The 26,561-nt window shown below is 35.5% G+C and overlaps 1 protein-coding gene across 8 annotated transcripts in view; it reads right to left on the bottom strand.

The window, feature by feature from the left end:
• The window catches only part of DGKB (diacylglycerol kinase beta), a 377,398-nt gene that overhangs the window by 231,819 nt on the left and 119,018 nt on the right, over positions 1-26,561 (bottom strand). For all 8 annotated transcript variants that reach the window (XM_058024167.1, XM_058024175.1, XM_058024191.1 and 5 more), the window contains 7 exons: positions 19,788-19,941; positions 18,486-18,521; positions 16,984-17,124; positions 12,678-12,727; positions 11,224-11,298; positions 10,608-10,727; positions 800-917 (listed from right to left, as the gene is read on the bottom strand). In XM_058024167.1, coding sequence (XP_057880150.1) covers positions 800-917; positions 10,608-10,727; positions 11,224-11,298; positions 12,678-12,727; positions 16,984-17,124; positions 18,486-18,521; positions 19,788-19,941 — 694 coding nt within the window. The remainder of the gene's footprint in view (positions 1-799; positions 918-10,607; positions 10,728-11,223; positions 11,299-12,677; positions 12,728-16,983; positions 17,125-18,485; positions 18,522-19,787; positions 19,942-26,561) is intronic.

The raw sequence follows: 26,561 nt of genomic DNA on the forward strand, positions 1-26,561 counted from the left end.
CAAAAGAAAGATATGGATCTTCCATTTCTGGAAACTTTCAAATGGAGATAAGGTACCTTTCAGCAAGCCTTGGTTTCTCAAGAGACATGTTAAGAGGTGGTGAAACACAGGTGATTAGAAAATGCACAGATACTGTAGTTTCAAAGAACTGAAATGTAGTAATGGCAACTAATAGCCTAATGAAAGTCAAATTAAATGCAGTAGCTTTTCTGTGCTCCTTTTCTTAAAATATATAATCAGTGAAATACATGGATTGAGATTTATGACTACAAAACCAGTAACTATACAAAACTTTAGAACTGTTACAGAAACTTGATTTCTGGGAAAGTGGGATTTTCACCTTCATCATTAACAAAACAATTCTGTGCAAAATTTGAATTAGAAACCACAGGACTTAGATCTTTGTCAAGTTGATACCTATGTACAAAAATTAGTAAAAACAAAAGAGGAGCAACAAATGTATAAAGTTAAAACCCAAGTCTGATACTCTGTGATAAAAAATAAAACAGCAATAGCAGTAAAGAAAAAAAGGGCAATGGACTCCAAAGGGATCTAATAGTGATAACCCTTTGAAAGCAGAAAACTCCCTCAAACAACACATTTTACAGCCAAATCTCTTGAAAAATAAGGAAAAGAACCATGGGCACTTAAGAAGAGAAGAGGAGGGGGAGACACTACTGTGGCGGCAATGGTTTTGTAAGGGGAAGCTATTAGTTCTTTGTTACACAGCAAGAGCAACATTTCTAGGAACAGACATGCAAGCAAACGGACAAACGGACATGGAAATGCTCATACTCACAAGAACAGCAGAGACCTTGCTTGCCCACTCCGATCAGCATGTTCAAACAAAGATTACAGTAGGCAGGCTTGTTGAAGTGTTTCAATCTCCATACATGCTGCCCATCATCTTTCACATTCTGCACAGGACATAAGAGAAACAGATTTCGCTTAATAAAATAAACAGTGAAATATATAAGTGCCAATAAAAATTGGTGATTTACTCAAGAACATAAAAGACAAGCTGTTACTTCATTTAAGACTCGGCACCAGATCATAGCATAATTATCCTAAATACACAGGCAATGATATAATAAAAAAAATTCTTCAGAAGCTCATGGATATCCATGTGTTTCGAAAACAACTCAGAAAAAATCCAAAAGGCTGCTGTCACCACTGCAACACAATGATATCAATGCAACTAGGCTGATATTAAATTACAACTACTATTAAATTTTTTCCCTAGAATAATCCTAAAAATAATGGTGCTGTAGGTCAGAAGATAAAGCTCCCCAAAACAAATAATAGAGAGGGTTTTCTAAAACCACACAAATATTCTTAATGACTGTCAGAATTAGTCACATATATCACATAAGTGAAACAGGAAAACCAACCACACCACATTGACTATTCCCAGCTTTAAATTAAGATAATCTATACTGCCCATTATCTATCAAAACCTATGTATTTAAGGGTAAGATTTACATCTTAGACCTCTTCTCCAAGAGTTTTACATTTAAGGTAAATTTTTTCAGTCAGCTGTTGCACTATACTCAAATCTTTCATGAATAAACTGATCAACTCACTGGCACTTACTATGTAGGGGCCCACTGTAATTTACATTAATCTCTAAAATATTATCAAATCATTCATTTTATGAAACTAAGCTTTCTGTTGGATGATTCTTCTCTTCCTTCTTCATGGAATCCTTCTGGGGCCTTTCTGTTTTTTGAAGGTTTATAAAATTATGTGCAGTTGGTACATATTAATTAATTCTCTAAACTCCTGGCTTCTTGGCAATACTGGCCATGAGGCTTTTTCCTTTCTAAAATCATCAGAGGTTTTGATTCTAAAAAAAACCTAGATTAACCTAACATAATACCACTAGATTTTTTTAAAGAAACCCTAATTTCTCTTTTACCAAATATAACATCCAATGGAACACAGACAGTTAATGTCCATCAGTTGTTTCCTTGTGTATTGCTGAAACTGTACAGTCTTCTTGGTCGTGTCATTGCCAAAAAGAAATTGCCATGCAGCTAAAACAAGTCACACCAATCTCTGTTTCTCAGAAACCACATCAGCAGCTGGTTCTTACCCAGTTTCTGATTTCTCACATCAAACTACTACTACTACTTGTCATCATGTATACACATGATTCCTGACTAGATTTTCACTAATATTATGGTTTTCACTGACGAGAACAGTCAATGTACATTGGCGAGCATAAATTTTAATAAGAATTTAGCTTTGTCCTAAATTAGCATAAACTGTATAAGTTAAGTCCTTCAAGAATCCGTATTTCTCTGTTCTAGAATTAGAAGTTGATACAAATCAAATACAATGAAGACTTCATCATCCTTGTGGGCAAAAAAGAAAAATCCTGAAGCAAAATCAGCACTCTAAGAAATTAAGAATGTTTGGCTCAAAGCTAGATCTAAGCCAGAACATAACTTTGAAAATTTCCTACAAGTTACCTAGGAACAAAAAAACCTGAAGTCCATTAAAATGTACCTTTTTTCTCTAGTATATCAGGATCAGAGTATAAGTAATAGCTGCCCCAATATTACCAGCAGGAGTTCAAATGCCATCTCTGACAGCTGGGCAATGTCAGGGTCCCCTTTCTGCAGCAAAAGCACAGCAGATGCCTAATGTGGGATTCTCAGGCTGGCAAAGTGTGTGGAAGTTTTCCAATTTCCCCTGAAGAAGCAGAAATAGATTCTGCAGCTGTGAAGCACTAGAAGCCTGTCAAGCTCCTTCATGACTGGCAGCTGAAGAGGATGTATTCCATTAAACAGAGCTCTCTAACTTCTATTTTTCTTCTCATCTTACTATCATATTCCACACATTTTTGAATTATTGTGAAACTACAATATAGTATGTGAATTTCAAGCCTTCTGAAAGTAGGCAATTATTCATTAGACAGCAAAGACCATGTAAATCCTTCTGCGGAAAAAACAGCAGACAATGTACACTTCAATTTTAACACCACTCAGGTCATCAACACATAAATCATAAACCACAAGCACTTAAAATGTATGCTGACCAGCCTTACTTAGCAAAATGCTTGCTGTTTAGGAAAATTAACAGAAATTCAAACTTACGCATAAACTTCCCTCTCTTCCACATTAATTTTGTAGTACTTTTTCCTTTTAATTTCATTTTTAAAGAATGACCATTATATGTGAATATGTCGTTTCTTATTTGAACAGAACATATGGTCTAACTTAGCTGGCATTTTCCTTATCAGAAAAACAAACAAGTCTTGATGTGGGTGTTCTGCCAATTAAAACACTTAGCTGTGTTACAGACTGCAACTGATGCAAATCCATTACATAAACACAATGCACTTTTGGAAAAGAGCAAATTAAATTTTTGCTCTTGTGCACTGCCAAAAATAAGCAATAAAGTCCTGCATATGATTATGTATGCACATAACTTTTTAAAACATTGCCAAGAGAAAAAAAAAAGACATAATATGAAACAAAGCCACCTCAATGCAAGTCTTTAAGTATGAATAAAATCCACAATTCTGACACATCAGTGCATTTACTGACATTAACTCGTTTTGCTTCCATATCCTGAGAAAGAGTTTAAAAACAGACATTAAGAAGACCGCAAAGCAGGGCAGGTACAGTAACAATCTCTTCCTCACTTCATTATACACATCACTGAAAATCAAGCCTCCGTATGTCATACCCAGACTTTTAAACATAATGACAATAGTAACATTTATTTTGTTAACAGTGGTTCTCTTAACTCATGGTCCTGACCCTGCTACCATGGATTTGATTGCCAAAGCTACCTGACCTTAAAAAGCAAGTCAACCATAAAAGAGCCAACCTTAGAACTAGTGGAAAATTTTATGCTATCAGACTTTAGCTAACATCCCTAACCTAGTTTAATATTAACTTATGCCAGCTTTTTAGATATTTGTGTAAAAGGTAAACAAAGAGATCTGCAAGATTCTAAGACTTAAAAGAAGTAATGAAATACCTGATAAATTTTGATCCCAGTAAACTTACCCTCTTAAAATAGCTACAGAGCATCTAAAATACCAGAATATTCAGGTTTTTTCTATGAGAAGAGTTAGGAACAAGCATCCAAGTGAGAAGGATGTTATGGAGTAGCTGTTATTCTTTCACTGATTTGTTTCCATTAATTTTAAAAATATTTACTTGACTTGTTCAATACAATTTTACTATTGATTTTTAGGTATTGTTCCATCAGTGGGAAGGTGAGAAAAGTTTCCATTAATCTATGCAGTAAACACAGATTAAAACAAATATCATTACATTCTATACTCCTTTGGTTGGCTCTTAGCAAAGAATTCGTATCACATTTTGCTTTGTTCAATTTGGGAAGAAAGGATTTCAAGTCTGTTTTTGGTCAAGTGGAGAGGGAGTAACCTGACTCAAGGGACACACTTTTTGGGATGCTCACTCCTAATTTCTGAGATACTGTGTATGTGCATGTGTTTGAGAAATCAAACCAAAAATCTTCTACAGCCTTCATCCCCACACTCATCCAGAAACAGAAAAGGGAGCACAGGAGGGAAAATTAAATGGTTTTAAAAAGCTTCATAAATAGCCACAGTATAGAGCTGCCCTGTCCAAAATCTATAACCGTCTGCCATCTGCAGAGACTTAGATGCTGCAGAAATCAAGTTGTAAATAAGGGTAAATCTGTATACCTGCGTGAAACACCATTTATTTTACACCTTATACACAGAAGAGGTTAGTTACTCCTTACTTTTCCCGGGCTTTTTTTAACCTGTAGGGAAAACAAAAGGGAAAGCGGGGCTGCAGTAAGGAAAGGCATTTGCGAAGTTGCCGCAGGGCAGCGCGGACAGGGCCGGGCCGAGCAGCGCCTCGGCTCCAGCCAGCGCAGCCTCTTCCGCGGGGACACCGTGCCCTCAGCGGGGACACCGTGCCCTCATCGGTGGGCACACCGCACCCTTCGCGGGACACCGCGCCCTCAGCGGGACACCGCGCCCTCAGCGGGACACCGTGCCCTCAGCGGGCCCATCGTGCCCTCCTCAGCGGGCCCATCGTGCCCTCCTCAGCGGGGACACCGCACCCTCATCGGTGGGCACACCGCGCCCTCAGCGGGACACCGCGCCCTCATCAGCGGGGACACCGCGGCCTCTACGGACACACCTCACCCTCAGAGGGCACACCGCGCCTCCTGCGGGCCCTGACACCACAGCAGAGCGGCACAACAACTCCTTCATCCCTCATGGGGACTCTGCTTCCAGCTGGGAACGAGCTGGCACAAAGGGAGCGAGCTCAGGGGGCTCGAGTGCGCCGTCCGCCCGTATGGAAATAGCGCACGGTGCATCGGAACTTCGGCCTTCCAGAAAACTCACACTTCACAAAAGACTTACAGAAATGTCACTCAGGACAAAGAGTGTCTTTCTTCCTCGCTGAACAAAAGAAATAGAAGTCTATGAAACTGCCCAGGTGTTGAGCAGTCATGTCAAGCTCCGGCCTGAAGGGATTAATCTCGGTGTAACAAATGTTTGCAGGTCTCTAGTTTGGCTCCATTTTAACATACAACTCAAGAAGCATGGCAACAAAAATGAAATATACACCATAAGAAGCCCTATTCCCAAGTGTGGACTCCCACTGAAACATTCCATCCCACATTTAATCAAAAGAGTTTAAAATTTCTTTTTCATTATTTGAGTACAATTGCATAGTATTTGCTGTTTGAGGATCCAAAGGAAAATTTTAGGAGTATATCCTTATGATTTAATTGAAATATAGTCTCAATTCTACACAAATGTTTGTCCCACCAAAATTTACCTTGATTTAAAAGGTGAACTGGGTTGGAAGTCACAATTAGCGATTTAAAAGAAAGGTATATTTGCTTTAATTCAAATTACTGCTGACTTTATGCAGCATTTGCGGGTTTTAAACTTCTCTCTCACCTTAGGGCAGCTGTGTTCAGCAACTCTACCGTACCAGGTACAGTGCAACCGTGACATCTAGTGGTCAGTGGAGAGAGAATAAAATACCTCCCTAAAATACAGCGTTTCTTTAAACACTAGCACTTCTGAACTTGCAGTTTCTACTTCCTTTTTATGCTACCACTGACAGCAGTAATAATTTGTTACAGGAAAAGTGCGACCAAATATCTGGCATGCAATTACTCTAAAAGAGAAATCAAGTGCTTCTATCAAATCATGGTGGAATAATGTTGTACAACACCTACCAAAGAGCAGAGTACAATGCTTATGGCTGACAATATCCATCATTAAGAAGCCTTTTGTGCACGGATTACAAAAGAAATTTTAAGTGATGCTAGGACAATCAATGAGCTAACTCTTTACCTTCTCTTACAATGTTAATCTATTTAAATTAATGCAGAAGCAAATAAAAATGTCAGAAACTTCAAAGGTTTCTACCGTGGAGAAGTAGAATAAATAGCCTAATGTTCACTAATTTGCAAAAGAACACTTCCCAGAAGAATCAGGAGTACTGCAGGGATGTCTCTGTCCAATTTGTGTTTGGGTGAGAGACTAACTATTGCCTTAAGATGTAAAAATAAATTTGGAAGGTTGATGAGGACTGTGAAAATTCCAGACTGAAGTGTGACACTCAGCAAAAAAATACCTCATATATTTATTACTAAAAATTAAACCACATAAATAAAAATTTCCTACATAGATAACATTTTATTTTTCTTCACTAAATTCTCACTTTACATGAGAATTTACATGAACTGAAAAAACTAAACATCAGAGTAAGAATTACTCTGTCTTAACAACAAAGATTCCAGTAGATGTCATATAGAACACATTTAAACAGTGCTGATGGGAAAAAGGGTAGTCACCCAATTCCAAATGGATTATACATGTGTAATACATCTAAGAGCTTTTCTTCTGAAACAAATTGCCAAATAGTACGTGTATCTATCTCAGAACCCTTACAGAAAAAGAACCAATTAAGCTCTTATTTAAGTTCCTTATCTTGTATCCAAATTGCTGCTTTAGAATATCAACTGCCTTCAAAAGCACCAAAAAATCAAATACATCATTTCTATCCTGGAACATTCTCAGACACAGAATTGTGTATTTCTAAAGTCTACCTTCATAACAACTCCAAAATCAAATCTTAGGAGGAAACAGAACATAAAGTCCAGCAAACTAAAATAAACTGGATATTAAGGTTGATTTCCTAGGGAAATTAGACTTTTTAATGCTCTTTGTCCCATTATCTTCATCACTCTAAACTGCACCAGCAACTTTTAAATTAGTTTAGTAATGTCAAATAAATTTGAAGGGCACTAGAAATTTCATGAAAGTCTATGAAAATGTTGGGGAGGGGGGAAGCAGAGAGGGAGAGAGGGAGAGAGAGAGAGAGAGAGAGAGAGAAAGCAAAAGGGAAATCAGGGACATTTCCTTGTTAATTCTCTGACTTGGTAACAGGTGGCTGGTAAATGCCTGTACTTACAGCCTAACACTCTTGTCTCTCTCTGAAGGGATTACTGATAAGGTCAGGGGGCAAAGGCCACAAACCTGTGACAGGTTAGGCTATCTCAACCCCACTGCTCATAAACATTGGCTTGTTTATTCTTTTATTTTAAAATCATATATTTCCATACTTCACTTAAATGCTCCTTATTTTTAAATTATTCTGACTAGCATCTAATCATCTAATACAGCATGAAATAAAAACTGATTGAAAGACTTTAAATGTAATAAAAAACTTTTACATGATACCTGACCTTTGTATATAGCTATTATAAGAAACAAAGGATTAAGTACAAACAATATACTGAATTCTGGAAGTACTATGAAAATCTGCAACTGAACTAAATTATCATAGTTTCACTGATATTAGCATATCAAATGAGACCAGCTGAAAATCTTCTTACAAGCTCTATACAACAGTTAAGTACATTACAGTATTAATGGACCCCAACCCAAAACAAATTAAATATTCCACTCATATCATCATTTATTTAAATAAACTATAATGACAGTTCTTTGTCACTGTCATACTGGACAAGCTCTGAACTTGATCTCTTGGATTTAAAATTTTGTCATCACGAGTTCAATACAGAAGGTGACAGAATAGTTTGGTTGTGGGTTCTTTGTGGTGTGGGTTTTGTTAGGGGTTTTGTGTGGTTTTGCTTTGGAGTTGGGGGGGGACAGTTTTTTTTGTTGGTTTTTTTCCCTCTGATTTACAACATATGAAGATTACTTGGACGTGTCTAAACAGCATAATCCAGTGGGTTATGCCTCATATTTTCACATACTAATCAGTTTGAGGAAAACCTTAAGATTTTAGCACTTTTTAATTTCATTAATGAGTCCAAAAGATTCTTATCTTATTTTTCATTACCATAACTAAGAGGAAGTAGATAGACACTCAGAAAGCAGAGTCCTGGGAAGCTAGGTTTGCAAAATCTAACAATGGCATGCAAAAAGAAATAAGAGCATCCCACTAATGGGATTGATGCAATGGAATGAAGAGCTTGGATAATACATTAGAGGCTGCAAAACCATCAAAATCATGCTATCAGTTTACACTAAATAACAGACAGGCATTAGTATTGATTTCACTTTTCAATGTCCTAAAATACAATTTTATTCAACTATGAACAAATGGATGTAGTGTATTTTTGCTGGTTTAATGAAAAATCTAAAAATTTTGCTTTTCTCTACATATAATGTGATGGTTTAATAAGCAGTTTTAAACATAAAAAGAAAAATAGGAGCCCTTTTAAAAAGCAGCATCTTGTCCTAGTGAATCATTAGAAAATTGCTAGCAAATCAGCTCATATGTAGGTAATGGAGCTTACATAAACTATGCTTATTGATAATAAGACATTTTGCATGCTATTACAGTATTTCTTCCATGACTGTCCATTTCTGTCTTTTAAATGCATCAAATACTAGGAATACTCTTGATGACAGAAACACTGACCCATGCCAATAACAGACTGTAGAACTTTGATCACTATTTATGCATTCTTAGTATTTCCATAGTAAAGCTATGCAAAGCACAATAAATATCTAAAAACTAGTAAAAATATTCAAAAGGATAAAATGCTTGAAAACACAGCTTCTTTCTAACAGCTTTTGCTTTAATATGAAAATAAACTCTACAGAATGATCTGCATTAATTTATGCCATAATTTAGGAGTTTCAAATTATGAAATGTAGAGACTGAAAAATACTCCCAGAACACCTATGTTACCTGTGATGAAAAAAAAATATGTACTGAAAATCACTATCAGTTATCTGCTATAATGCTTGTTTGAGAACATTTCCAGGCCTTTGTTTAGAGTAATTCTGTGGAAATAACAGAATTCAGCCTGATAAAGATCTGCCTTTTCATGACAGTAATTTAACATTTTTCTTACTCCATCTCACATATAGAATTAAGGAATTAGTACTACAGTGATCCAGACACATTGAAAGCTGTCTTCAATTCAGATATTTTACTTGTAATTTAATTAATTAGATTTTTCAAGACTAATATATCTTTCATTCAATAAACTCGTTTGTTACATATTATCCTACACAAAGTATCAATCCGAGCATTCTTCATGCAAATAAAATAGCACAGAGCAACTAGAGCAGTCTAGATTGCACCAAATGGGGAAAATAAATATTATTTATTATTTTCAATATGTGAAAATTACTTAAGAAAATAGATTAAAAAGAGATTAAAAGGCTTTCTTTCGAATAGCAGAAATGCAGTTGAAACCCATGCTTCAATAGATGAGTTCAAAATTAGCTCAAGTATAGGACAGCAGGTGGCACTGACAACATGCCAACCTTAAAACAGCTGCATTGAACTGGTAGAAAATTGATCATACTACATCTGTATTACCTTTAATGTGAGGTTGTAAATGCAGAAAACAAGCTCATCTTTCACAATACTCTGTTGGTGTAAGTGTCCCCCTCGATATTGCTTCTTACTATACTTTACTAATGTCGTTACAGAGACAGAAGATCTTCATAGGGATGTATTATGACAGAAGATGAGCAACCAATAATTGCTGCAGAATAAATTCCATCTGCACACATGAACTAAAACTCTTTCCCTTGAGAACAATTAACACAAGGAAAGTTTGCCCACAGTACTGGTAGAATCCACCTCACTGGAACTATCCAGGCTTGACAGGGCTCTGATTGAGATAACTCAGTCTGTGGCGCTGCCTTTAATTAGGGACTGGAACAGAAGATCCCCAAAAGTTCTTTCCAACCTGGATTGCTCTGTGACTCAGTAGTTAGGCCACACAACCCAGTACCATGCTGAGAAGCTTAGACACTACTCCAAGCCTGCTGTAACATATACATGGGCAGTAAAACACACTTAGCAGATAATACTGCAGCTTGGAATTAACATGTTGCTAGCAGGAAAAATTATTCAGCTTTTTATAACTACCAGCTCCAGAGCCAGCTTAGTAGGTGGTGCTTTAAACTTGCCAGTGGTTCTGTGGTGTTGATGACACTTTGTGCTTTGCATGTCATTCAGCCACAGTAAAGAGGAGTAAAGCAAAGTCATTCTTTATACAGGCCACAGAGAAACTAACCTGAAGGCCACAGTCAACATGCAAGCAGAAATTTGATGCTACTATTTAATACCTACATTTTCTAATCCAAGAAGGACCAAGAGCGGGATTGTTGTCATTCCTCCTTGGATCCACTCTTCCAGGGAAACAGTGCCATCATGATCATAGTCAATTTCTTCCATCATTTCATGAAGAATCTACAATTTAATGAAAAATCTCATAAGTTCTAATTTATTATTACTATATTCTAATACAGGAACTTGCTAGGACATGTGCAGATCTCCAATTCTCTCATACAAAAAATAAGAAAAATATTACTTGCATGGTAGCTGTAGTCAAACGAGCATGGACAGTTCAGAAAATAAAGTCCTATTCTCACATTTACATTTTTTTAACACCTAAATGTCCCAAACCAACTTGTGTCCTTTGTGCACTCACTCTTAAGTAATTTCAGAGACAAACCAGTTAGGTTATGGAAGTTAATCATTACATTCATTGAACATTTCATAGATCAGATTTAAACAGCAAAATACCGGTAACAGTGCTAATTCACAATGCTAATTCATAGTGCAACACAGGCTTTTCTTATTTCTACCATACTCACCCATGGAAAGCCACGTGGATATGAAATATCACAAAATTATGATAGCTGTTTCTAGCAACATTAAAAAATTGTGGTAACTGGATACATACCGGGCTTAATTCAGTAATATCCCATTCAAGGTATTCTGCAACATGCATCATTTGACCAATGATATTTTCCAGCTCCTAGAGATGAATGAAAATGCATGATACTTAATGCAAGTTTAAAAGAAAAGTTCTACTGCAAGAAACTAGTAAGTCAACTATATTGCATTCAGTGACACTATTTCATCAACATCCCTGATGAAATGCTCTTTTCACTGGAAGCTGTATTCTCAAGTGAATTTGTTCATTGGAAAAGGTTCTGCACAGACTACAAAGCATTCAGGGAGGCAAAATACAGCCCCCCATAATCAAAGTAATTGAAAGTAGTCAGAGATTCTCCCTTCCTAGTTATCTTTCAAGCACCTATGTTTTCACGATCCAATTTCCAGCCTGTGAAAAGATCATGTAATGATATTTAAATTCCATCACTCTAATCTGAGTGATGGAAAAATCACTAAAAAACCAATTAAAATTACTAAAACTATTTTTACAGTAATTATATAAATCACAAATTTCTAACAGCAATAAGGCATAGAGTGGATTCTGTAAACCACTACAGATTTATTTTCTTACCACTATAGTATTGCCTTGATCATGTATCACTAGGGCTCTTCTATAATTACATATATGCTTTTGCTTTGTAAACATGCTCAAATGCTTATCTAGGACCATTCTAAATTCTCATTTGTATCCAGGCATCTAACCCAACGTGATATTGCCTAATATTATGGTGCCATATTTATTTTACATCCATATATAATTTTGCTTCCCTATTTCCCTACAACTTATGGGAATCACTTCCTCTTCCTTACCAATCCATTCTATGCTGTCATCCTTCCAGAATATACAAAAGAACATGAGAAAAAAACCCAAAGAAAAAAAAAAGAACACTGCTAATAAAAAACTTGTTTCTGTTAGGTATCAGAAAAAAATAGTTACATCTTTTAAAATTATTTCCATATCTCTGACTTTTCTTCAAACATTTGGTTGGCCTACTCCTCAAAACTTTGCCCTTAATATTGTTCCTCCATTCTTGATAATACCATGGAAATAGTGAAATCTCTCCATATAAATCCACTGTGTGACTCTCATACTTCACCTTTTTAATGAAATCTTTAAAAATGGTGCTTTCATACACATCTCCCAGCAGCATACCAGAATTGCTGGAATCATATTAATGTGTCCCCTACAGTAGTATCATTAAAACTCAGAAGACTATAGAACAGAACTCCATGACAGCAGTGTCAGCAACTGAAAATTTATACGGTTGTAGAAGCAGCATTTCTCATTGGAAAAGAAAACTCAGGCATTAATTTTCAAATGAATTAATTTTTATTGACTATATTTTATACTGCCTCTAATAATTCAGGATAAATATAAATTTGATTAGTACTAATGTAGTTTTGTATAGTTTTGCCATGCTGACATACTCTTACAATGCAGTACATAAAAAACATTACCGAACTATCCAGGTATCCATTCCCATCTGTATCATACAAGCGAAACATAACTGAAAAGAAAACAAAGAGAGAAGGAAGCTCAATTAGAAAACACAACAAATACATCTCTTTTTCATAAAAAAACCAACCCCAAACCAAACACAAAACAACTAAGCCTGAGTTTCAAAGAAAGGACAAATATTAACATTTTTGTTTAATGACCAGATTAGCTATAGACCCTCCAAACAAGTTGCATCATGTGAAAGGTTCACTCAGCAAACTACCCTGCCACAGTGCCTCCAACAAGACATCCTAGCCAGAGACGCACCTTTTCCACACCATCACCCTAACAGCTAATTTGGTGTGTGAATTTGATTTTGCTTCCCTATAGAGAGGATCTGTCTTCATGAGAACTACCAAAAGGCCCTTCTCTGTGATCTCACCCAACACAGGGTAACACACAATTGGTCACAAATGTTGGTAAGCCTGCCTAAGGTACAATGCTACTCTCCCTTGGCTGCAGCTATCATTATTCAACAGTGGTTGCTCTAGTAACTATTTTCTGACCACCTAAATGAAACACAGGATTAATATTTTAAATATCTAATCATCAAAGTCCAACAATAAACATTCATCACAAAGTGCCAGCATGACTTCTTCCAGGACCACACTTGCTTCATCAGCCTCAAAATGTACTCCAAACATTCTGGGGAACCACATGGACAAAAAGGTATATTCTGGCAATACCCAGAAAAATATATATGCTTTCAAGATTGTATCATGACTTGATGCCAGCCAAAAGCAGGGTTACATGTGCCATTACCAAGATATTTGGAAGCAGCAAACCATAAAGCTTTCAAAGGAATATTGATGGAAGACTAAAAAGAAGTCCAAAAGCCTAAAAATACCCCACTCTTTGTCCCTACTTTCAGGACAGTTAGTCAAAACTCTGAAATCCAAATACCCACCATGCTCCTCAAAAGCACCATTTTTTTTTTACCCCTACACCTATTTTTTAGGGACGAAGAAGTCCGTCCATTTAGTGGTGGTTCCAGGACAATGTAATGCTTTCATCAACAGCAGAACACAAGTAATCTGTTTCCAATCAGATGTCTCTGGAAATGTAACATACAACCTATTTAACACTGAGGAATCCTACCACACTGGATCCACAGCAGATGCTGCTACAGTCCAGAAAATTGAAAAAACAAAGCTTACCATAATTTTCAGGGAAAAAATATAATGAGAAGTAAGAAGAAAGTATTAGCAATTAGAGAGTAAAGTTCAGAAAGAATTTGATCATTTTTTGACTTACAGAAAAACTGTTATATGTATAGGTTTGTTTCACTTATATCCTCCATCTTGGGAATGAGTGGATCATCTAACTGTGTGGAAAAAAGTTAAGCCCTATATCTCTCTACCACTTCAGCAATTTTTGCCACTACCTTGCACTGCTCTTCAGAGCTGTAATACAAGATTGATTATATTTACAGCAGTACACTATTTCACGCCACAAAGGCCCATGATTCATTAGTTACAGGTTAGGAAAACCTATAAAATATCCTTCTTTCCCTAGAGTTACCACAGCAAAATTGTTTCGGTGTAAAACAAGTTAATGTCAAAAGCCACCAGAGATTGGTACTGCCCCTGCTAGTACACCTTCCACCAAAGCTTCTCAGAGCTTGACAGCTAATATTGTCTAGCAAAGGTACCATTAGGCATTCACAGTTTCCACGGGGATGAATCAGTGAATCACTCAACAATAAAGATAAAATTATTTGGCTCTCCTTCCTCCTCCTCTGTGATTCTTAGACAGTAGCTGAGATAATATTTTACAGCAAGTTTTAGCACTTCTGTGACCTTTACCCACTCCAGAGCAGTAGTGCTTACAACTTTTTTTTTTCCTTTAAAATGAATCAGTAGCTCTAATCAGTCGTTTAAAACCAGACATTAGTGTAATTATAACTGTTTCACCTTTGTCAAAATAAAGTCTTTCCAATTACATAGGCATAGGGTAGCAAAAAGGCTCAATCTGTGCTCTTGGCTAGATTCTGAAAACTATGCTACTGGTGGGGCATGCAATTTCTTTTCTATTCATGCACTGCTAAATCTTCATGTTCTTGATTTACACATTCTAGGAGAAAAAATACCAAAACCAAACCAACAACAAAATGATAAAAACAACCAAGAAGAAGTTCTGATGAAAATTCCAGAGCCCAAGTCAAATTTTTCTATTTCTTTTTCCATCCCCTTACCTGATTAGAATGACTGTGCACTCAATTTCTATTTCTACATGGCAATTTAACCTTAAAACATAAGATATGTCCTCTCAGTGTATCTCTGTGAGGAATGCTTGGGATTTTCTTATATTCAGGTCATACATAGATTATGAATAATAGATACACTGAGCATGCCAAACAGGTGAAGTTCACACTATGCAAGACCTCTCTACACTCTTAATAGGTTAGAAAATCCATTTATCTTCTGGAATATTTATAAATCTCTGAAAATCTGTAGATCATATAGATCCAAAGATGAAACTCTTAGTGCAGTTTATCCTCCAGCCTACATCAAATTTTAATTGAAAGCATCACTTTCATGTTCTGCATGTCCTGAATTGAATTTTCACACACTCAGCTATGACTCATTTTTTTCCAAATTTTGTTATCTGGAAAAAAAAAAAAGAAAAGAAAATTGCTTTTTTCCCTTCGTTGCTACAAACTTATAATTTACATTACAGCCATCGGACCTACTGCTTTCAAATCTGGAGAGAGAGTTAAATTATACCATTAATTTATAATGAGAATTCAACTGAAATCAAGGGAAAAGTTTGCATACAATGGTGCAGTATAACCTGAAATTTAGACACTAAAAAGTGAAAATACGTATGTATTTCAACTCTGTTGAAAAAGAGGAACTTTGTCAACTCTGTATGACAAAGAGGAAAATAAACCCTTTAAACAACTATGCCCAGAATTATATGTAGCAAATACAACTGACCTTGAATACACCAAATATTTAAGTACCATACACATATTAGGTGGCTTGCTCTTAGATCACATATCGCAGTCTTTTGCCCATGCAGCTCCCTTTGCAGGAAGCTCATGGAAAATCCCCATACTGTAATCATCATTGCTCCTGTCTCTCCTCCTTTCCACTGTACCAGCTCCTGACAGCAGGGGAGGCAAGTGATCTCTATTTCATGCCGTGGTTTGTGCATCGAGCTCCTCAGAGCTCCGCTAAGGCTGGCATAACTTGACACCGTGCAGCAGTTACTACACTGTAAGTTAAATTCAGTCCTTGGATCTGTGTTTCTGTGTCTGTGTTCTGAATGTGCATTCACACTTACATTCTCATATTTTACTCATGCGATACCAAAACAGTATTACCAAATCTGGGGGATTTGCTGTGACCTTGAAGTACAAAGTTGCCACAGTACACTAGCTACAGGTTAACAAAACATCAAGATACTTCAGCAACATGTAACCTTGTAATGAATTTATTATTTTGGCATAAGCAGAATACTGTTTCCACATCCTAATGTACTGAACATTTACTTTGCATATAAGAGCCTGATTCCGCAGATCTTTAATGAACAGACCAGTTATGTATATTGAAGCATACTTCTCCTCAGTAAGAACTATATGATTGGTCTGACTGTTTAGCCACATGAGAAACTGACTTCTAAAACTCCACAATAAGGAAACAAGTTTTCTTCTTTTTTCCTCCAATTTATAGATCATACTCACAGGGTTGTCTTTTTGATTTTTTAAACAGGTAGTAGTGTTGCATTTTAATGACCCAGGCCCCTAACTAAAAAAAAAACCAAACAAACAAGCAAAACAACCAAAAAAGAATTTCTACCTTCCTGTGTCAAACACTCCTTCCCAATAGTGATGCAGACTTAGATCATTCTTGGCTTTTCAGCATTCAATACCATTATAGAGCCCACAGCCTATATTAGCAACTATTCTTTGTTTGAATTAGGATGTTTAGTAGCAGTTATTCACCCCACCTATGGATCTCTAAGTAAACATATAGTTTGTCTGTTTTTCTCAGATCTGATACCAAACAAGACATGACAGTATAGAGAGCATTACTGTAACTACAGAACGTACAATCCTTACTCCTCATTTTAGCAAATGCTAGGTAGAACAAATTTCATTTAAAACCTCACCATTAGCAAGAATAAAAAATCATTTCTGCAAAAAGGGTCACCTGGAACCATATTTTTATAATCCATCTGCTCAAAACTGGTTCTTAAATTCAGAAACAAAATATCTGATGGGAAACAGAAATAAATATTTAAAATTAAAAAAGAACATACATTCTAGCTTGTCTTCAGGTCTTCCTCTTTCTAGCAGTGACAAATAGCAAACAATATCCTTCAGCTGGATCATGTCTGGCAAATGTGAGTTGGCAGGAGTAGGAGGTCTGGATGTAGAGGTACCCTTGTTAAGTCTCAGACCTGGAAACAACCCATAGCCTTTGTTAGTCTGAGCACACGATACAAGCAGAAAATGAAAACAGAAATTTTCCATGCATTCATCTTTGTTTTATCTGAATCACAGGTTACTTCTTAATTTAAATATGAAGTTTTAAACAGTTCATTTTCATAGTTTATTCATCAAAAGTAGAATTAAAATAAACTATCCAAAAAATCCCTCCCACCCAATTAAGGGAATGGCATAAACTTTTTTTTTTATTTGTGCTGATCTGATTTCATTTGACTACAAAACAATTTGGTGAATATTTTTGTTCTACCATACTAGATCCTAAGTATTAAAAACAATCCCTGCCCAAGTCTGCATCCACTTTCTTGTGCTTGTAAAAGCTTCATCTAATTTATAGATTAACAACAACTACACTATTGAAGATGTTTTAATGTCAATGAAAACTCTACCAATATCCAAGTGAATTGTTATCCCAAAAACACAGCCAGATGTGTGTCAGTGCAGCACATATTTAAAACACAGAAGTCTCAGTGACAGACTACTGAGAAAATAAATTTAGAATTTAAATAATAGTAATAACAATTGCTCAGACATTGTGATTAATAACAGTTCCAGTGTATCACTTGTAATGAAAGTTTCAAAATTGCCAAACTTTTTATTTCAGTACAACATTAGTATCTGCAGGACCAAAATGAGGGAAAATGGAAAGGACAGCAGAACACAGAGAAAGGAATAAGAAAACTTTCTTTACAAGGTTGCTACATTTCTCACTGACTGAGAGTTGTCCCCTCTCTCCCTAAATTTAGCTTAAAAAACTTCATTGCAATCCAGATACATCTTCAAAAGCCTACATTTTATAAGGTATGCCTGCATGTTATGAGATACACATGTTAAAACAATAAAATAAGGTAAAAAAGAGCAAATTGGTGTGCAACAACGTATTTTGGAATTAATTTCACTTTCATGGTTTCAGCAAACAATAAACACTAAAAGTAAATATTAAAGGAACAAAAATATTTAATAAGTCTATGTTTTGTTTGATGAGTTTTCATATCAGTTAAATGTCATTAAAATTAAGACACTGCAATATTTTATTCAGTTAAATGTTAGCTTTAAACACACAACTTACAGAAATAGTTTATATTGCGGTCTTACGCAAATAATACTCACAGAATAAAAAGGATTATAAAACCTGGGATAACTCTTCTCAAAAATAAATAGTGCTGAAATCCAAATGAAAATAAATAAAAATTTTAAGGTACCTTTTAACCTATCAGCTGCAAGATACAGGCTAAATTATTACTTCCTAATCAGAAGTGGGAAGGGCTGGCTGCAATGCACTGACTTGCAGATGAGTTCCAGTCCTGCTGCTTACCTGGCATCTGTTTCCATCTCTCTTCAGACACCTTAACTGAAAATACAGTTGATAAACAGACATGAGTAGATCAAAAGACACTAAGTGTAAAACAAGCACATACCTGACGGACTGATGAACCCTGCTACTCTCCTTGTCATTTCTCTAGCTCTCACTTACCCCTCCATTTCAGACAAAGTTATTTTCCAGTACAGTCAAGCTTTTTTCTTCACTATTGGTAACTTTTAAAAATTAATAGGTACCCAAAACCAAGTGTTTCCATAGTTTCCATTTGCACATCAAAATGTACCAATGCACAGGTTTTTCCCCTTAAAATTTACAAATTATCAGGATCTAACTTTTCATTTAAACCATGAAATTTAATTACAACATAAACCCAGTCAGTATATTTTCAAGCTCAAACAATTCTTGCACAAGGTGAACTGGACTGCCTCTCTGAATATGTTTTGGATGTAACAATTTATCAAATGGTCCTTCTGGCATTATGCTAAAAACATGGAAGCTTCCTAAACTGGTATTACATTATATTATCTCTAAAGTACTTAGTAACAGAAAAAAATTAAAAACTCTTGACAAACTTGTGTAGGAGAAAAATATTTTAGGAGGCAACATCACAGTAAGAAACAACATACAGTTGAAACAACAACAGTAACAGCATTATCCTTAATAATGATCTTACAATAATGATCATTCTTATATTTTTACCACACATAGGAATAAAATATGTCAAAGAGAACTACAGTGAAAGTGAAGAAAGCTAAGTTCAGCCTATACAGGGCAGAATTTAGCTGTGTCCTCTGAAATCAAAATCAAAATCACTTTTGGTGATATACTAACACTTACCCAACATTTAACATATTGGCAGCTGCTAAGTGTGCAGGATTAATAACAACAGAATCACACCTAGACAGTTAAGAACAACAGCAGCAACTGGCACAGAGATGGCTGAGCACCAGCAGGAGCCTCCTGCATGAAGCTTGAAGATTTTTAAGTGATTGCACAGGAGAGTAGGCAACAAGAACATGTAACCATAGCAATTTGATTAGCATGAACGTGACAAAAAATGTCCACTTGGTGTCTCAGCTGCATCATTATTGTGAGTTAAAAAGACGAAACCATTTAATTTCCATTCCTTTTCATAGTATTTCCTATTATGGTTGAGTTAGTTTTTCTAATTTCACAAATACCAGAAACAAAATCCCTCAACACATAGTTAAGAATTCCACATATTTACAGCTATTAGAAGTAAAACAGCAGGGTGAGGGAACCTTTAGGTCTTTAAGTACTGTTTTTATTACTTACCCCCAGAAAGGTGCTGTGGTTTGTTTTTAATTAATGGGCTGCAGTGAGAGATTTTGTTCCTAAATGATGTAAAAAGGTGTTCAATGAAATCATCTGGTAACTCTGCCTCCAGAAAAGTCTTCATGAACAGCTTGAACCCCTCTAAATCAATTGTCTGCAGTGAAGGGGTAGTAAAAAAGAAAAAAAATTGTAAAAAAAAAAGCAAATCACACTAATTCATCAAATAATATTCTGTTGACAAAAGCTTTGGACTGTTTTTGAATATACTGATTTCTGAAGATCAGACTGGTATACCTATTCTTGGAAGTGATTATTGAATTAAGTATTACTTTGAAAATTCACAGCATTGCTATAATACCTCAGAGCACTGTGCAAAACAGCCCAGAGTAAATTCAGAGCACTTCTATCGGGACCCTGAAATCAAGTTCCATGCTCTCAAATGTCTTGATTAGCATCAAGGCGCCTACAGAGCTCCTAGGGATGTACTTAGCATGTCTGTAGCTTTTCCTATAATTAGGCAGACAAAAAGCAGGGGATTTGTTGATGCCTAATTCAGGGAATTGAAGGCCTCCTGTCTTTTCCTATGTGGCAACATGCTTTGCTGGTGTTTGTCAGAGATACTAATCACCCTGTCTCAAATAGGTTCAAATGAGAGTGCTCAGACACACAGTATTACTTAGAGGGGAAAAAACAAAAGTTGCCGATCCAGAACATTTGTCATTTAGCTTAATTTGGATTTGGTTTTGCTTTTGCCAGTGAGGTAAGAGCTAATTAATAAAACTTGTATGATGATTTTTTTCTGTTAAAACAGCATTGTCAGTTTTAAGCAATAAAGTGAGTCATAGATTTTCTCAAGTTGGAAGGAGTACATAACAAGCAGTGAGTTCAAGTCCCTGCTCCTCACAGGACTACCTGAAACTAAACCATATCACTAAGAGCATCATCCAGATGCTCCCTGACCTCTGATGGGCTTGGTGCCATGACAAAAACATGCTCTGGAAAGCCTCTTCCACTGACCAACCAGCCTCCCAGTGAAGAGCCTTTTCCTGATGCCTGATCTGAACTTGCTCTGATGCAACTTCCTTCTGTTTTTTCATGTCCTGTTGCTGGTCACCTCCCCCTCAAGGAAGGTGTAGGCTGCAATGGGATCACAGCAATGCAAAGCATTATGATCCCATTTTATCCTGCTAATAGAGAATGAAGATAAAGGTATCCTGAAACATATTGACAAAACTGCGTATTTAGCATTACCTTTGTGATTGTAAAACTTATCAATTATCTGATAAAACATAGTGTTACTTTATAGATCAAACAGAATAGCAACTTGTAATTGTTAAATAATTAAGGGATAAATCCACATGACAGGACAAAACTGACTTTGAGAAATTTCCCTATTCTTCAGGAATACTCCATATCTCCATAAAAAAGTCTAGCGCAACTCCTTTAGTTCATCACAGTGAACATGGAAGGAGGGAAAAGGCTACCAAGAATCAGCTTGAAACCATGCCAGAAAAAGAAAATAGAAACCGAACTTTCAAAGGACTCCCTGAATTTGGAATCTGAGTCACAGTATAAATAATTTTAGCTATTATTTTAATATAATTTTAAGACTTAGGAAATTTCTCTTCCCCCAATTTCTTTGACTTTTACATTTTAATGTATTTATGAGATATTGAAAATTTATGTGCACGCTAAATAAGGTGTTTCCCATTAAGAGCAAGACCTAACTACCAAAGGGTAATGTTTTAATGTGCATCATCATCCTTATGAGGGATCAACACCACAAATTGCAAAATCTGACTCCTCTTGTGCAAGTCATAATTACAAGGAATTCAAGATTGGCGAGAGGGTATCTCTGCTGAGCTTCTAATAGAGAACACCTCATTTGAGAAAAAAGCAGTGGAACCAATAAAACTCTCACCTCCTGAAGATAAATATAGCAGAGACCGAAACAAATTTTCACAATGCTCAAGATGGGTGTAAAACAGAAATAATCACCTTGGACATGGACTCATTATCTTTATCTCATCAGACAGCTTCAGCCACACTCTTACCTTGGCAAATCATACACTGTTGCATTCATGCTACAAACTTTATAGTTTTTCTCTCTAATAAAGCCACTGACATTTAATTCTGTTTATAAACTGTTTATAAACCATGAATCACAATAACAAAGGGATTTGTATCAGCATCCAAGTAAATCAGTAATTAGTTACACTAATATACACTATATGAATGTATTTTTTATCTGCAAGCATAACAAATACATTAATCACTAAATCAACTGACTTTAACAATGTGAAATTGCTTTGTTAAATTGTGCATTAATGAAATGTGTCTTAGCTATCTCACAGAATCATATACACAAAAAAACAGCTAAGTGAAAATGGAAAGTAAACCAAAATTATAATCCCATTGAAATTAAGGTTTATGGATGTCCATGTAAATATCTTTACACTACATTAACCTTTTCTTTATTTATCTTGTCTGTGGATTTTATGTATATTGCAAAAAAAAAAATTCCCCGAGTTTAGAGCCACCTTAGATTTTTTAACTACTGCGTGAGTAGCATTGGTTCTCCAAGCTGCCAGCAGTAACTAAATCCCTAATGCTGTGGGTTTTGTTGTTTGGTTTTTTTTTTTTTACTTAATGGGTTCAGAATTATAGCAGTGTAGAGAACTTGAAAAATAAGCAAGTTTGCAATTATTTACTTCCTTCTTCCTGAAGACCCTTTCTCAAAGATGTTCAAACTTGTCAATATTTTGTAAAAATGTTCTGACTATCATTGAAGCCAATATCCTCCAACACATGTTCCAAACTGCTAGAAAATACAAGAAATACTAATGTAACACATGACTCGGCTACCATGTCCATTTATTACATTTGGCATCCTGAGTTCCAGCAACCAGGGTGGCTCTGCAAAGGACCAAAGACAGAGTGTGGTTGTTCTAAAGGTTGTTTTACAGCCAGGTTTCTTCAGCTGACAGTGCTTTATCCTCTGTTCTAACATGCTCTGCGACCTGTATTCCCCCAGGAGAGCAGCAATATTCATATTACCAGAGTTCGGATGCTGTATAACCAAAAGCTTTCAAATTATAATGGAAGTTAGTCAGGAGCTGGCAAATTACTTGAATACACATCAGAAATGTTTAGAACAGCCAAAAATGCAGGTGTAAAATCACATGCTGTATGTAAAGAATGTATAAAACCAATCCTGCCTAAGGGAGATCTCTGTGTAGGGCCCTATGATTAGGTTCTTGCCTAAAACCTCAAAATCTGGGATTATAATTATAAATATAATTATATATATTATACTGCATAGCTGAAAAACATTCTAGAAGACCTAACATAATTGGTGTAGATTATCATGTTATAAATGAGCTCTAAAATGGTACAGTAATTTCTGGATATTTGTTTTTGCAAATGTATATAAAGCAAATAAGAGAACTAAGCTAGTGTACAGTACACCCAAAAGTAGTTTGGATCATCCATCAAGCCATTTCTCTATTCTGAAAAATTATAGCCATTTCTCTATTCTGCAATTGTTGACTATTTTTCTGTTTCCTCATGGAACTTTACCCTTCTAAAACAGGGAAATGCTGCAGCCCTTCCTTTAATTACCAGCACTTCCCCCCAACCCCAGCCACTTTTCAAGTGTATTGCACAATGTTTTGGTAAGCAAAAAGACAAAAAAAAAAGGAAAGCAGAGTACAATAATCTTATTCCACCTTAACATGTGCCATGCTTGATCTTACTTTTAAATTTCACTGTCATTATCAGAATTTCTCAGATGAAAAGTTCAGAGAATTTTGGTATGGTTTGAAAATTATTTATGCTAATGAATTCACAAAAATTAATTAAACACTTCAGATCAATAACATCAGAATAATATATAAACCATAATGGTGGATGTGGTTTTCTTAAGCATGCAGGCTAATTGCTTAATTTTCAACAGTTGCTTGCATTCCAGAAGCTCCATCTGAATTTAAATTAATTTGAGAAAAAGGGATTTAGCATTTTCCGTGATGTTTCAAAAGTGAGGGGATGAGAGGATGTACCAAACTGACAACAATTAGCATGGCAACATTAATTAATTAATTAATTCCACTGCACAAGAGACTATCAGGGCGTAGGAAGATTATGATCACAAGTTTAGGGATTTCAGGAAAATTTTCCACATAACAGAGATAAAATAGGACACAGTTGAATCAGAAAAACATGAAAGAACTTTCAAATAATTTGGCCTAAATCTTCTGAGGGAGTCCAAAAGAATAAAATCTGTGCACTTTTAGCTTTGACTCTAATAAAATCCTTGCCTGTAGGTCACAGAAAAATAAAGGGGTTTATACTAATCATTTAAAACCGAATTTCTATTTTTATATATCAAATTTATTCTCCAAGTTTATTGGAGGTCCTTTTCTTTTACAAAAAGAAACTTCACAAAATAAGACTTCTGTATTACTGGGTAATAAAATTTCATTTGGTAATGAAAAATTTTGGTATAACTCCAGAGAAGTGCACATTAAAAACCACCATATTTTTAGCTAATTTAAGAAAAAAAATTCATATAAAATTTATTTTATTATATTTTTAGAAGTAGTTAGTTCCTACTCATAGATTTTATCAATATTTTCAAACATCTGAATATAAGGAAAAAACCCTAAAAATTATATATTCATCTTGGAGAAAAGAAAAGGAAAAGGAACGTAAGACATGAGCAACACTGCATAAATTTAAGTTTCATCATTATTTTTAGCAAATAAAATGTGTAAACCATTAAACAATTTTCTTCTTTTCTGAATGCAAACATGGAACCGGACTCACTATGACCTAAGGCATAGAGAAATTAAAAATGTGCATCTTTTCCTACACCATAAATTGCTGGTGAAAATCAGTAACATTTCATTAACCAGCCACAAAATTTCAAAATAATCCTAGCCCTAAACTTCCAAAAAGCATTTAATCCATAAGTATTGCATTTTGTTTGTTTGTTTGTTTTTTTTAAGCTCCTTCCAATTATATAAAGAAGAAATGGACCCAAGGTTTATAATGAGGTCTAAGTCACTGACTGGCCACAGGAAAGAAGGTTCTCACTAGATCTGTTCACAGAAAAATAAAATAATCCTCAAAAAAACAAAGTATGTGCTATGCCCCAAGTTCAACTGAGACCATCATTTCCTTCTGAAAGCAGAGAAAAACTGACACATTTTTTTCCTCTTGTAGGGAAAAAAAATAATCTCCTGATAAGGACAACTTGCCAGTGGGAATCAGCTTGGCCGATTTCCCATTTGCCTGAGGAAACTCAAACCTGTGTCTCAAAAGAGCATCCAAATATCAGGAAAGAGCTGAAGAAACACTGAAGGCAAAAATAAGGCTTCTGTACATCTACTAAATTATTAAATTAAATTTTTATTTGTAAAAATGTGAAAGAACAAATTACTGATAAACTCCTATGAATGAGGTGATCCCAACATGTACTCACAGAGATGTATCAAAAGAGAAGCCAAAATGTTTCAGCTGTTAAGGCAGTACTTCTGGACACATGGAAAATTTTAAGATGTTTACTTAGATTTTATAGAAAATAGATGATACAAGATTTTATTTATTTTCTTTTTTAAATTGCCATACCAGAGTTGGATGCTATCTCTACTCAGACAGGAAATAATCCATTCAAGATCTACACCTATGCTAGAAGAAACAGAACAAATATATGTATTGCATATACATAAATAAATATTCATCCATACACATCATCACATACTAATGCTAAATGAAGCAGCAAACAGCAATTATAGATTGTTCAGTGAGGCACCTCAGTGCCTCTGGGACTGTAACATGTAATCTCACATCCTGCATGCATTTTACAATTAAATTTTTGGATGCATGCATTAGTCCAAAACATCTAACAGTTGTGGGGTTTAAATGTTAATTCCATGAAAAGATTACCCACAAAAAAATCCATCAGTGCAAAAAACTCACTGTTACTTTCTTATAATTAAAAACAGAAGAAGCAGTTTTCATGACAGTGAAACAAAGCTAATTAATCTGTCTTTATTTCCACAGATTGTGAGAACATTCCTGCCTTGATGTCTGACTAAGCAAACAGAGAGAGATTTGCCCAGATCTGGAGTTTCAATTGAATTTTTCTTGGTAAAGAACCCATACCAAACCAGTGTGTTTTGGTGGAAATTTTTCTGAAGATTAAGGCTTATGGCAGCCTTCACTGTAGAAGGAAGATATGAATAATCAGGATTTGCTCTGCCAACTCAAATTACTTTGGAGAAAATTCCTTCATTCAAATAGCCCTTTGAGATCAGGACAAAACAGAAATTATTAGAAGAATTAGAAATTATTAGAAGAATTACCCTCATAATACTATTCTTAGAATAGTATAATACAATGAAAGTTTATCGCTGAATTCTGTCATGCCTTATACATTTTTTAAAATAGGAATAAATGAAGTTAAAGCAACACTAGCTATATGGGTAAAAAGTGGCAACTGTAAAAGGTAATACCATATAGCACCTATTTTTCTTAAAACAGAAGTCTGGAAAGAGAGAGACAATGCCATTTGTATATCTAAGGAGGTGAGTATCTAAGGAGGTGACATCTGGGCCAAGCAAGCAGAGGTGGAAATTATCAGTCTTTCTCCCAAACTTGTTTACAACCCTACCTCCATTGCAGCTTGGCTGTCATGGAGGCATCACTGGGTAACTGTGTATGAGGTAGGGAAAAGGCTGGAAATGAGTTGCAGACCCCAGATTTGGAATCAGA

Source organism: Melospiza georgiana, chromosome 1 (genome assembly GCF_028018845.1).
Source record: "Melospiza georgiana isolate bMelGeo1 chromosome 1, bMelGeo1.pri, whole genome shotgun sequence".
Classification (NCBI taxonomy): Eukaryota; Metazoa; Chordata; class Aves; order Passeriformes; family Passerellidae; genus Melospiza; species Melospiza georgiana.